Source organism: Anomaloglossus baeobatrachus, chromosome 12 (assembly GCF_048569485.1).
Source record: "Anomaloglossus baeobatrachus isolate aAnoBae1 chromosome 12, aAnoBae1.hap1, whole genome shotgun sequence".
Lineage (NCBI taxonomy): Eukaryota > Metazoa > Chordata > Amphibia > Anura > Aromobatidae > Anomaloglossus > Anomaloglossus baeobatrachus.
In genome coordinates this window covers 87,576,795-87,589,757 of record NC_134364.1, presented here as the reverse complement: position 1 = coordinate 87,589,757, position 12,963 = coordinate 87,576,795, and the positions used below count along the sequence as shown (strand labels likewise).

The 12,963-nt window shown below is 48.8% G+C and overlaps 2 protein-coding genes across 2 annotated transcripts in view; one reads left to right on the top strand and one right to left on the bottom strand.

Moving 5' to 3' along the window:
• Positions 1 to 8,389: 8,389 nt before the first annotated feature.
• Positions 8,390 to 12,190, bottom strand: SSR2 (signal sequence receptor subunit 2). Its single transcript, XM_075330453.1, has 7 exons — positions 12,180 to 12,190; positions 11,979 to 12,107; positions 11,484 to 11,638; positions 10,228 to 10,326; positions 9,298 to 9,406; positions 9,129 to 9,206; positions 8,390 to 8,938 (listed from the first exon to the last, which is right to left on the bottom strand). Exons 1-7 carry the CDS (start codon positions 12,183 to 12,185, stop codon positions 8,828 to 8,830), a joined length of 687 nt encoding a protein of 228 aa, XP_075186568.1. The 5' UTR covers positions 12,186 to 12,190; the 3' UTR covers positions 8,390 to 8,827.
• Positions 12,087 to 12,963, top strand: part of LOC142258027 (NACHT, LRR and PYD domains-containing protein 12-like) — a 130,632-nt gene continuing 129,755 nt past the window's right edge. The window contains exon 1 of the mRNA XM_075330451.1: positions 12,087 to 12,130. The gene's annotated coding sequence lies outside the window, so the exon portion shown is untranslated. The remainder of the gene's footprint in view (positions 12,131 to 12,963) is intronic.

Here is a 12,963-nt window from a genome sequence, read left to right as displayed (position 1 = left end):
ATTCAATGCATCATACTTATATGGTGCATACTTGTATTGGTGCAGACGAAATGTCTTGTGCAGACATTTAGTTGCCCCACTATATACACATACAAGTGCACTCAGCTGTGAAGGGGTGGGTTGCAAGACTAACCCCTTGATCACTCAATCAAAAAAAAAAAAAAAAAAAAAAGGTGCAGCTTAACATAGGCAAAATAAACAAAGGTCATAAAAGGGGGGTGCAAAACAGGGGGGGGGGAGATCACACAGATGCTGGAGGATGTCAGGAAGATATTGAAGCAAAGCAAGAACAGGTCAGATATAGTGGGAAAGTAGAGTGCATGAATTGACATACCAGGTATTAGCACACACAGCAGAGCAAAGTGGAGTGAAGATCAGTTCATGGGAAAGTAGAGTGCATGAATTGACATACCAGGTATTAGCACACACAGCAGAGCAAAGTGGAGTGAAGATCAGTTCATGGGAAAGTAGAGTGCATGAATTGACATACCAGGTATTAGCACACACAGCAGAGCAAAGTGGAGTGAAGATCAGTTCATGGGAAAGTAGAGTGCATGAATTGACATACCAGGTATTAGCACACACAGCAGAGCAAAGTGGAGTGAAGATCAGTTCATGGGAAAGTAGAGTGCATGAATTGACATACCTGTGGGAAGATAGACATGGTGATTAGATGATGGCAGATGATAGATGACCAAGTGCATCATAATATCTCTGGCCTAATTCAATGCATCATACTTATATGGTGCATACTTGTATTGGTGCAGACGAAATGTCTTGTGCAGACATTTAGTTGCCCCACTATATACACATACAAGTGCACTCAGCTGTGAAGGGGTGGGTTGCAAGACTAACCCCTTGATCACTCAATCAAAAAAAAAAAAAAAAAAAAAAAAGGTGCAGCTTAACATAGGCAAAATAAACAAAGGTCATAAAAGGGGGGTGCAAAACAGGGGGGGGGGGAGATCACACAGATGCTGGAGGATGTCAGGAAGATATTGAAGCAAAGCAAGAACAGGTCAGATATAGTGGGAAAGTAGAGTGCATGAATTGACATACCAGGTATTAGCACACACAGCAGAGCAAAGTGGAGTGAAGATCAGTTCATGGGAAAGTAGAGTGCATGAATTGACATACCAGGTATTAGCACACACAGCAGAGCAAAGTGGAGTGAAGATCAGTTCATGGGAAAGTAGAGTGCATGAATTGACATACCAGGTATTAGCACACACAGCAGAGCAAAGTGGAGTGAAGATCAGTTCATGGGAAAGTAGAGTGCATGAATTGACATACCAGGTATTAGCACACACAGCAGAGCAAAGTGGAGTGAAGATCAGTTCATGGGAAAGTAGAGTGCATGAATTGACATACCAGGTATTAGCACACACAGCAGAGCAAAGTGGAGTGAAGATCAGTTCATGGGAAAGTAGAGTGCATGAATTGACATACCTGTGGGAAGATAGACATGGTGATTAGATGATGGCAGATGATAGATGACCAAGTGCATCATAATATCTCTGGCCTAATTCAATGCATCATACTTATATGGTGCATACTTGTATTGGTGCAGACGAAATGTCTTGTGCAGACATTTAGTTGCCCCACTATATACACATACAAGTGCACTCAGCTGTGAAGGGGTGGGTTGCAAGACTAACCCCTTGATCACTCAATCAAAAAAAAAAAAAAAAAAAAAAGGTGCAGCTTAACATAGGCAAAATAAACAAAGGTCATAAAAGGGGGGTGCAAAACAGGGGGGGGGGGAGATCACACAGATGCTGGAGGATGTCAGGAAGATATTGAAGCAAAGCAAGAACAGGTCAGATATAGTGGGAAAGTAGAGTGCATGAATTGACATACCAGGTATTAGCACACACAGCAGAGCAAAGTGGAGTGAAGATCAGTTCATGGGGAAAGTAGAGTGCATGAATTGACATACCAGGTATTAGCACACACAGCAGAGCAAAGTGGAGTGAAGATCAGTTCATGGGAAAGTAGAGTGCATGAATTGACATACCAGGTATTAGCACACACAGCAGAGCAAAGTGGAGTGAAGATCAGTTCATGGGAAAGTAGAGTGCATGAATGACATACCAGGTATTAGCACACACAGCAGAGCAAAGTGGAGTGAAGATCAGTTCATGGGAAAGTAGAGTGCATGAATTGACATACCAGGTATTAGCACACACAGCAGAGCAAAGTGGAGTGAAGATCAGTTCATGGGAAAGTAGAGTGCATGAATTGACATACCAGGTATTAGCACACACAGCAGAGCAAAGTGGAGTGAAGATCAGTTCATGGGAAAGTAGAGTGCATGAATTGACATACCAGGTATTAGCACACACAGCAGAGCAAAGTGGAGTGAAGATCAGTTCATGGGAAAGTAGAGTGCATGAATTGACATACCAGGTATTAGCACACACAGCAGAGCAAAGTGGAGTGAAGATCAGTTCATGGGAAAGTAGAGTGCATGAATTGACATACCAGGTATTAGCACACACAGCAGAGCAAAGTGGAGTGAAGATCAGTTCATGGGAAAGTAGAGTGCATGAATTGACATACCAGGTATTAGCACACACAGCAGAGCAAAGTGGAGTGAAGATCAGTTCATGGGAAAGTAGAGTGCATGAATTGACATACCAGGTATTAGCACACACAGCAGAGCAAAGTGGAGTGAAGATCAGTTCATGGGAAAGTAGAGTGCATGAATTGACATACCAGGTATTAGCACACACAGCAGAGCAAAGTGGAGTGAAGATCAGTTCATGGGAAAGTAGAGTGCATGAATTGACATACCAGGTATTAGCACACACAGCAGAGCAAAGTGGAGTGAAGATCAGTTCATGGGAAAGTAGAGTGCATGAATTGACATACCTGTGGGAAGATAGACATGGTGATTAGATGATGGCAGATGATAGATGACCAAGTGCATCATAATATCTCTGGCCTAATTCAATGCATCATACTTATATGGTGCATACTTGTATTGGTGCAGACGAAATGTCTTGTGCAGACATTTAGTTGCCCCACTATATACACATACAAGTGCACTCAGCTGTGAAGGGGTGGGTTGCAAGACTAACCCCTTGATCACTCAATCAAAAAAAAAAAAAAAAAAAAAAAGGTGCAGCTTAACATAGGCAAAATAAACAAAGGTCATAAAAGGGGGGTGCAAAACAGGGGGGGGGGAGATCACACAGATGCTGGAGGATGTCAGGAAGATATTGAAGCAAAGCAAGAACAGGTCAGATATAGTGGGAAAGTAGAGTGCATGAATTGACATACCAGGTATTAGCACACACAGCAGAGCAAAGTGGAGTGAAGATCAGTTCATGGGAAAGTAGAGTGCATGAATTGACATACCAGGTATTAGCACACACAGCAGAGCAAAGTGGAGTGAAGATCAGTTCATGGGAAAGTAGAGTGCATGAATTGACATACCAGGTATTAGCACACACAGCAGAGCAAAGTGGAGTGAAGATCAGTTCATGGGAAAGTAGAGTGCATGAATTGACATACCTGTGGGAAGATAGACATGGTGATTAGATGATGGCAGATGATAGATGACCAAGTGCATCATAATATCTCTGGCCTAATTCAATGCATCATACTTATATGGTGCATACTTGTATTGGTGCAGACGAAATGTCTTGTGCAGACATTTAGTTGCCCCACTATATACACATACAAGTGCACTCAGCTGTGAAGGGGTGGGTTGCAAGACTAACCCCTTGATCACTCAATCAAAAAAAAAAAAAAAAAAAAAAGGTGCAGCTTAACATAGGCAAAATAAACAAAGGTCATAAAAGGGGGGTGCAAAACAGGGGGGGGGGAGATCACACAGATGCTGGAGGATGTCAGGAAGATATTGAAGCAAAGCAAGAACAGGTCAGATATAGTGGGAAAGTAGAGTGCATGAATTGACATACCAGGTATTAGCACACACAGCAGAGCAAAGTGGAGTGAAGATCAGTTCATGGGAAAGTAGAGTGCATGAATTGACATACCAGGTATTAGCACACACAGCAGAGCAAAGTGGAGTGAAGATCAGTTCATGGGAAAGTAGAGTGCATGAATTGACATACCAGGTATTAGCACACACAGCAGAGCAAAGTGGAGTGAAGATCAGTTCATGGGAAAGTAGAGTGCATGAATTGACATACCAGGTATTAGCACACACAGCAGAGCAAAGTGGAGTGAAGATCAGTTCATGGAAAGTAGAGTGCATGAATTGACATACCAGGTATTAGCACACACAGCAGAGCAAAGTGGAGTGAAGATCAGTTCATGGGAAAGTAGAGTGCATGAATTGACATACCAGGTATTAGCACACACAGCAGAGCAAAGTGGAGTGAAGATCAGTTCATGGGAAAGTAGAGTGCATGAATTGACATACCTGTGGGAAGATAGACATGGTGATTAGATGATGGCAGATGATAGATGACCAAGTGCATCATAATATCTCTGGCCTAATTCAATGCATCATACTTATATGGTGCATACTTGTATTGGTGCAGACGAAATGCTCATAGGTGTCACACGCAACGGCATCGCTAATGCTGCCGGATGTGCGTCACCAAATCCGTGACCCCAACGAGTTCGCATTAGCGATATCGCAGCATATAAAGCCCCCTTTAGACATAGCCTGATAGATTTGCACAAGTTATTGAATAAGTTTGGTTTTTAACCTTATTTCTTGGACGTGATGCTGGAAACAACTTTTTCTATTGGCGGACTTTGCCTCTTTGAACACTGAGCTGCCCTCCCTGCACCGTCCCCCAGAGAAAAGACCCCGGTGATGCATTTACTGGAGGAGCTGAGATCCTCCTTTGCATACTTAGCTCAAACCTTCTGTAGTCCCACCATCACTCTGGAAAATCTCCAATTCTGCAGACAGTCCTCAAACAACCGCTAGTTGTCATTTTGACATCCCGAAAAAAGCTACATGCACCGTTTTTCGGGTCATCAAAATGACGAGCCCCAGACAGAATCGGCAGCCATATGCGTATAACTAATATATGAAGCTCAGTGTATATATGTGTGTGTGTGTTTGTGTATATCCGCTAAAGGAACCCGCACCGTCACATTTACAGTCACGAATTTTTTGCACAGACACCCCAATGTGACTCAGGGAACGTCACAGACTATGTTTTGAGGGGAAAATTTAACCCCGCGCTTTACAGTTATTCGCCAAAAACTCTCCTAACATTAAAGCCAATGGAGCTGGGAACTACAGGATATTAATGAGTTGTGATTGGTTGCTATAGGCAACAAAGGACATTCTTAGTATAAGAAGCTTATGTGTGAGGTAATATGATTTCTGTGGAGAGACAGATAGACAAGGAAATAGACAGACAGGGAAAGAGGCAGACAGACTGAGTCAGACAAAAAAAGAGACAGACAAGGAATAAGCCATAGAGAGACAGACTACATGCACTATACCAGGGTTCCCCAACTCCAGTCCTCGAGGGCCGCCAACAGTGCATGTTTTCAGGATTTCCTTAGCATTGCATGGGTGTTGGAATCATCACCTGTGCAGGTGATTAAATTATCACATGTGCAATACTAAGGAAATCCTGAAAACATGCACTGTTGCCGGCCCTTGAGGACTGGAGTTGGGAAACCCTGCACTATACACTCACTCACACTATACATTACCCCATCTTGCAGTTCCTGATCTGTGCAGATCAGGAGAGGAGCCACTGGGACCTACACGGAGGATGCAGCATTTGAACAGCTACAGGACCATCCAGTTGACCGGTCATGTGATCAAGCACATAATTAGTCAGATGACCTGGAGGGTCCTTCACCTTCTCAGCCTCCGTTCTGGTCCAGTACATTTCCTGTCCTGCTCTGCACCGATCACATAGATCAGTGAAGAGCAGGAAGAGAGAGGGCAGCTCTCTATGAACGACCCGAGCCCCGCTCATTGTCCTAATGGTGGACCTGCCTCCTGGGGCCCGGTGAGCAAGCAATGAAAGGGGAAGGGCCCGGGCTATCAGCGACCGGGCCCCTTACAGGAGTTACGATCGTAATGCCCTGATGTTGACCCTGGATGTCCCCCCCCATACAATATATCCCTATGGTATTTTTCCCCATACAGTATGATGTCCCCACAGTGGCCCACACATAATCACCTCACTTCCCTGTGTGTCTCATCCCTGCTCCTCTTCTACTGGTCTGGTCTCTGCTGCTTAGTCATGTGATCTGAGAATGGCACATGAGCTGATGGTCCTTCAGTTTCTACATAGATGCAATGGTGGATCAGAGATCAGACTGTTCCTGCTCCACCATTATGGTCAAGTCAGTACTGCAAAGGCAGTAGGACATCCACAAATTGATGCCTGTCGTGCAGCATTCCCTATTGGGAGATACAAGTACTGTGCATATTAATGTAAAACTGACAGCCATTCCTTTATACAATGCCTCAGCCAGGGCCTAACAGGTGTACCAAGAAGTCAGCGCTGCGGTCAGTCAGACCCCCGGCTGCCACATTAATCCCTCAGAAACCCACAAGTGCATTGTGGGTGAGGGTAGCCGATGAGGTAACATCAGCAAGCTTTAAGGAGCTCATGTTGGCAACTTGTGCCGGAGTGATGTCCTGGGCTGAATCCTCCCAAGTTATAACATGACAACATGGATGGACGGCCTTACCCAGTGGCCTGGCTCTCTAAGCCGGTGAACAATATAATATCCGTGGGTCCTGACACACACACAACATTGTCTTTTTCTATACCACAGCAGTTTGATCGCCCACCAAAAATTCCTGCAGCGTTTCCCCCAAAATGTTATCATTCCTCTGCAGACAAAAGTGCAATTATCACATCTTGTACCCAGACCAGACACAACATTACATCCCTTCAAGGTCTGAACTGTCAAGGCCTGGACTCTACATACTTCTGCAGAAGCCCTGCTATATCTAGTTAGAAGAAGTTAGGAGAGAAATTTCTGAATGATCACTTTCCCGCTGGTATAAAAGTGCACTGTACAAGACGGTAGCTGGTACACGTCTGATTCACATACTGACAGGACCCGATGACTCCCGAAGAACATTCTGACCACTTGCCATCAAAACTGCAGCTCATCTGTGGGATCACAAGAGGACACCTTTACATTTCACACCAAAAATGAGATATTACCATCCATGACTGTCACCAATTTATCATGGATGAGATGTGGTAGGTGCTCACAACTAGATACCAGGAACATTTTCAAGGCCTGCCAAATAGCGAGAGAGCCTCACAAGTCCACACATATGAGGAAATTACCCACAAGACCAGGAGCACCCCACCATATACCAAGAACATCCTCCTAGACCTACCTTATACTGGAAAAAACCCACAAGTCCTGCTGTATGCTAAAATTACTTGAGACCTGCTGAATAACAGAAGCTTTCCATGAGACCCAGCAAATACCAAGATCATCACTAAGACCCACTTTATACTGGAAACAGCCTACAAGCCCTCCTGTATACTGAGAAGACTCGAAGCCTGCCGAATAACAGGAGCACCCTACTGTATACTGAAAACATTGTACGAGCCCTCCTGTATACTAAGATTACTTAAGACCTGCCTAAACACTGAAAGCCTCAATGAAACAAATACCGGGAACATCTACAGAGACCTGCCTTATACTGGAAACACCCCAAGAACAGACAAGACCTACCGGACCCCTCCACTGCATAACAAGGATATCCTGAGACGCAGCAAAATAGTAGAAACACCCCAAGAGCCCTTCAGTATATTGATCAAGACTCAAGAACCGATAGGTATCAGGAGCCCTTCATGACACCGGACAAATACAGGGAGCACCCAATCATGTACCAGAAACATCACCGAGACCCGCTTTATAAAGGAAACACCCCACGAGCCCTCCAGTATACTGAGAAGACTCAAAACCTATCAAATACTGAGAGCACCCCACAAGTCCTCCCACAGAATGATATCTGCCCCACTTCATCCTACATGATACCCATGTACTGGAAACACCCTCATAAGACTTTCTGCATATCAAGCACAACCTACAATACAAGTGCCTACCAGACACACGCCAACGGACCTGCCGTATACAGGAACCACCATGTCCCGCCGTTTTGGAGCTACGTAGTCGACTAAACATTACATTTTAGCTCATCAGTTGTTTAGATTGTGCCCATTTTTCTATTTCCAACACATCAACTTCAAAGAATTGACTGTTCCCGTTCTGATAACTCTCTCCCCCCCCCAGGCAGGCGTCATTATCACCCAATAATCAGGTGTCACGTCAGCTCAGAGTATAAGCTAGGGTGGGAATTGGTCACCATATCTGCTCATTATTGAAGATGATCACAGGATTCCCGTGCCCACAATCACTGGACATTCACTCTGGACACAATAAAACCAGACACAAGAACGTTTTATTCCACTTTTATTACAAAACCCTCAGATGTTGCAACAAAAACAATAAAGTTGATGAGGAGAGTCCAGGATCATCAGCGCCTCTCGCCAGCAGTGAAGTCAGCACGCAGATGATCAGAATTCTCACACACAGGACTGTAAAAATAAAAAACTGTCGTCCCAAATAACAAAAATGTTTTAAAAAGGTATACGCTCTGCTGGCACCAATGGGGGTAAACGGAAGTCTGTGGTGACCCCCAAAATATAATCAAATGGATTTTTGTTGTAGCCAATGAAAACGCCCCAATAATTTTGGAGATCCTGGAGTACCCCCCTACTGGAGATCACATGGCATCAGAGGAGGTGGAGAAGGCAGCATGAGGCGGGCACTGTCTCACAAAGCAAGTCCTGAGTGTGGGGTCTCTGATGGACGGACACAGCCCCCCCCCCCCTCAGTTCTTCTTGGATTTGGGGGTGTCGTATTTTCTCTTGCTGGAATACCACAGGAGGAGGGGGATACCAATGGACGGCAGGGTCATCACTCCGAAGGCTGCCCAGTCCAGCTATGGGTGAGAGGAACAAAACGTCAGCAGAGGCGATGTGAGCGACAACAGATATGTCTATGGCATAATATGGAGACAGTGGCATATATTGGCGGTCTACAGCAGGGACTACTCTGGGCAGATGTGGCGACAACAGATCACCAGTCCTTTAAGAGAGTCGTCATCTATCTGAAAGAGAAACAACACTTACAAAATGAGGGGAGAATCGTCGATCAAACTCTCTCTGAGCCAGGATGCCTCCTTGTCCGGGGGCGCTGGTGTATCCCATCTGTCACCAAAACACAACGGACCACAATGTTAATTGGTTGCAACAGCCAACAAGAAGTCAATGCATCTAACACCCGTCACCAACAACTTACCACAACCTGTGAGCCCTCCTGAGCCAGGTAGGTGATGGTGGCGGATGTGAAATTGAAGTAGCCGGCCTTCAGGGGGCGCAGGACCACAGTATGGGAGACATTGCTGGCTCTTAGGACGTGGCGTTAAGTAGGAAAAATACAAGAGGGCGACAGCGAGCAACAATTGAAGGGAACATATGACTGGAGGTGCGACATTCAGATGTCCTATAAAAATCTGCTTAAAGGGAACCTGTCACCACTTTTTTGGCATATAAGCTGCGGCCACCATCACCGGGCTCTTATATACAGCATTCTAACATGCTGTGTATATAAGAGCCCAGGCCACTGTAGAACATAAAAACCACTTTATAATAGTTATCTAACGGTCGCGCGGTTGGCCATATGGGCGTCTCCGTTCTCCGGCGCCACCTCTTTTGCCCATCTTTCTTCTCCTTCTTCTGTAGCCGCAGTGCATGACGCGTCCGACGTCATCCACACTCGCTGGCATTCCGGTCCTGAGCAGGTGCACTTTGATCTGCTCTAAGCAGGGAAGATCAAAGTATTGTAGTGCGCCTGCGCAGGACCGGCGAGTGTGTATGACGTAGACACGTCATGCACACAGGCTTCAGAAAGAGGACGAAGATGGCCGAAAGAGGAGGCGCCGGCACCGGACAACGGAGACGCCCATATGGGCCAACTCCACCACACCGACCGTTAGGTAAGTATGATAAAGTGTTTATGTTCTCACAGCGGCCTGGGTTTTCATATGCAACATGTTAGAATGCTGTATATAAGAGCCCGGTGGTGGTGGCTGCAGCTTATACGCCAAAAAAGTGATGACAGGTTCCTTTTAAAGGGAATGTCTGCATAAGAAGGAAGACCCTCTAGTGATTGCAAGAAAGGGAATGGGGTTTCTATTGGACATCCCTGGTATATGTGGGGAAAGGATACGGGGCAATTCTGTCCCACTTCACGTTCAGCATCCCGGAGACGATTCCAAAGTCTTCAGGAGGGAAGGAGTCGTCGGAGAGCTCAACATCCAGCGCGGCGCTGGAGAAAGAGGCAGGTGATAATATATCTGGTCTGGCACAATGTCCCAGGTACATCAGGCTGGCCAATCAAAAGAGCCAATGAAGGGGCGCACGGACGGGGGGAGGGGGGGTTGTGGGCGCGCGCACGGACGGCCGGGGGGGGGGGGCGCGCACGGACGGCCGGGGGGGGCGCGCACGGACGGCAGGGGGGGGGGCGCGCACGGACGGCAGGGGGGGGGGGCGCGCACGGACGGCAGGGGGGGGGGGCGCGCACGGACGGCAGGGGGGGGGGCGCGCACGGACGGCAGGGGGGGGGGCGCGCACGGACGGCAGGGGGGGGGGGCGCGCACGGACGGCAGGGGGGGGAGAGCGCACGGACGGCAGGGGGGGGAGAGCGCACGGACGGCAGGGGGGGGAGAGCGCACGGACGGCAGGGGGGGGAGAGCGCACGGACGGCAGGGGGGGGGGGAGAGCGCACGGACGGCAGGGGGGGGGAGAGCGCACGGACGGCAGGGGGGGGGAGAGCGCACGGACGGCAGGGGGGGGGGAGAGCGCACGGACGGCAGGGGGGGGGGAGAGCGCACGGACGGCAGGGGGGGGGGGGGGAGAGCGCACGGACGGCAGGGGGGGGGGAGCGCACGGACGGCAGGGGGGGGGGGAAGCGCACGGACGGCAGGGGGGGGGGGGAAGCGCACGGACGGCAGGGGGGGGGGGGAAGCGCACGGACGGCAGGGGGGGGGGGGGAAGCGCACGGACGGCAGGGGGGGGGGGGGAAGCGCACGGACGGCAGGGGGGGGGGGGAAGCGCACGGACAGCAGGGGGGGGGGGAAGCGCACGGACAGCAGGGGGGGGGGGGGAGCGTACGGACGGCAGGGGGGGGGGGGGGGAGCGTACGGACGGCGGGGGGGGGGGGGGAAGCGTACGGACGGCAGGGGGGGGGGAAGCGTACGGACGGCAGGGGGGGGGGGAAGCGTACGGACGGCAGGGGGGGGGGGGAAGCGTACGGACGGCAGGGGGGGGGGGGAAGCGTACGGACGGCAGGGGGGGGGGGGCGCGCACGGACGGCAGGGGGGGGCGCGCACAAACGGCGGGGGGGGGGGCGCGCACGGACGGCAGGGGGGGGGGCGCGCACGGACGGCAGGGGGGGGGGCGCGCACGGACGGCAGCTTCCCTCACCTAGAGCCCACATTGTAGATGTTGTACTGCAGTGTCAGGTCCTTTCCCTCCACGGCGTATCGGTTCAGCAGGGTCTTCGAGGCCAATAATCGAGCCCCCTCCTCACATTGGACCACCGCCAGCAGGGCGAGCAGCGCAGCAAATAACGCCTTCATCTGCGGGAAATAAAAAAAAAGCCAGTAAGAAACTGGAAAGACCTTAAATATGACCCTTAAACCCCTGGAACACATAAAGGAAAGGCGCTGTCACTTTACATATCTATTCTCATAGGAGCAGAGAAGATGGAGAGACATGAGCAGAGACAGCTCCAGCCTCGGCAGGCGCTATACACAGGGAGGAATAGGAAACAGAGAGGAAGGACGGCAGATAGGACCCCCGAGCTACAGTCACCTCCCGTGCTACAGTCACCTCCCGTGCTACAGTCACCTCCCGTGCTACAGTCACCTCCCGTGCTACAGTCACCTCCCGGTCTCACCCCGCCGGCTCCACACTGACCGTGAGCCGGGACAACAGGGAAGAAGGACACGTCAGCCAGCGACAGCGGATATCCGGCCGCGGCCCCCGAGCATCATGGGAAGTGTAGTCTGGGCGGCCGCTGAGTGACGTCATGTAGAGCACTAGCACCTGAGAAAGCGAGAAGTTTATGTGTGAGGCGCTGAGAAACTAATATAAAAACAGACAATGCGCGGTACACACCGTCATGTGGAGAAATCTATCTAAACACCTGGAATATATCATATGTGACGTCACCGCTGTACTATATATGTGAGGAGCGGTGACGTCACCAGTGTAATATACCATTATACAGTATGTGAAGAGCGGTGATGTCGCCTCTGTAATATAGCACTATATCTGAGTAGCTGTGATGTCACCACTGTAATATATATGTGAGGAGCGGTGATGTCACCAGTGTAATATATCACTATATGTGAGGAGCGGTGATGTCACCAGTGTAATATATCACTATATGTGAGGAGCGGTGATGTCACCAGTGTAATATATCACTATATGTAAGGAGCGGTGATGTCACCAGTGTAATATATCACTATATGTGAGGAGCGGGGATGACACCAGTGTAATATATCACTATATGTGAGGAGCGGTGATGTCACCAGTGTAATATATCACTATATGTGAGGAGCGGTGATGTCACCAGTGTGATATATCACTATATGTGAGCAGCGGGGATGTCACCAGTGTAATATATCACTATATGTGAGGAGCGGTGATGTCACCAGTGTAATATATCACTATATGTGAGGAGCGGTGATGTCACCAGTGTAATATATCACTATATGTGAGGAGTGGGGATGTCACCAGTGTAATATATCACTATATGTGAGGAGTGGGGATGTCACCAGTGTAATATATCACTATATGTGAGGAGCGGTGATGTCACCAGTGTAATATATCACTATATGTGAGCAGCGGTGATGTCACCAGTGTAATATATCACTATATGTGAGCAGCGGTGATGTCA

Excerpts from the sequence above, each read along its gene's own strand:
- SSR2 (XM_075330453.1), bottom strand. Across the intron at positions 10,327-11,483 it reads ATCTACAATGTGGGCTCTAG|CGCCGCGCTGGATGTTGAGC; the intron begins GTGAGGGAAGCT and ends CTCTTTCTCCAG. Across the intron at positions 9,407-10,227 it reads AAGTGGGACAGAATTGCCCC|AGCCAGCAATGTCTCCCATA; the intron begins GTATCCTTTCCC and ends CCACGTCCTAAG.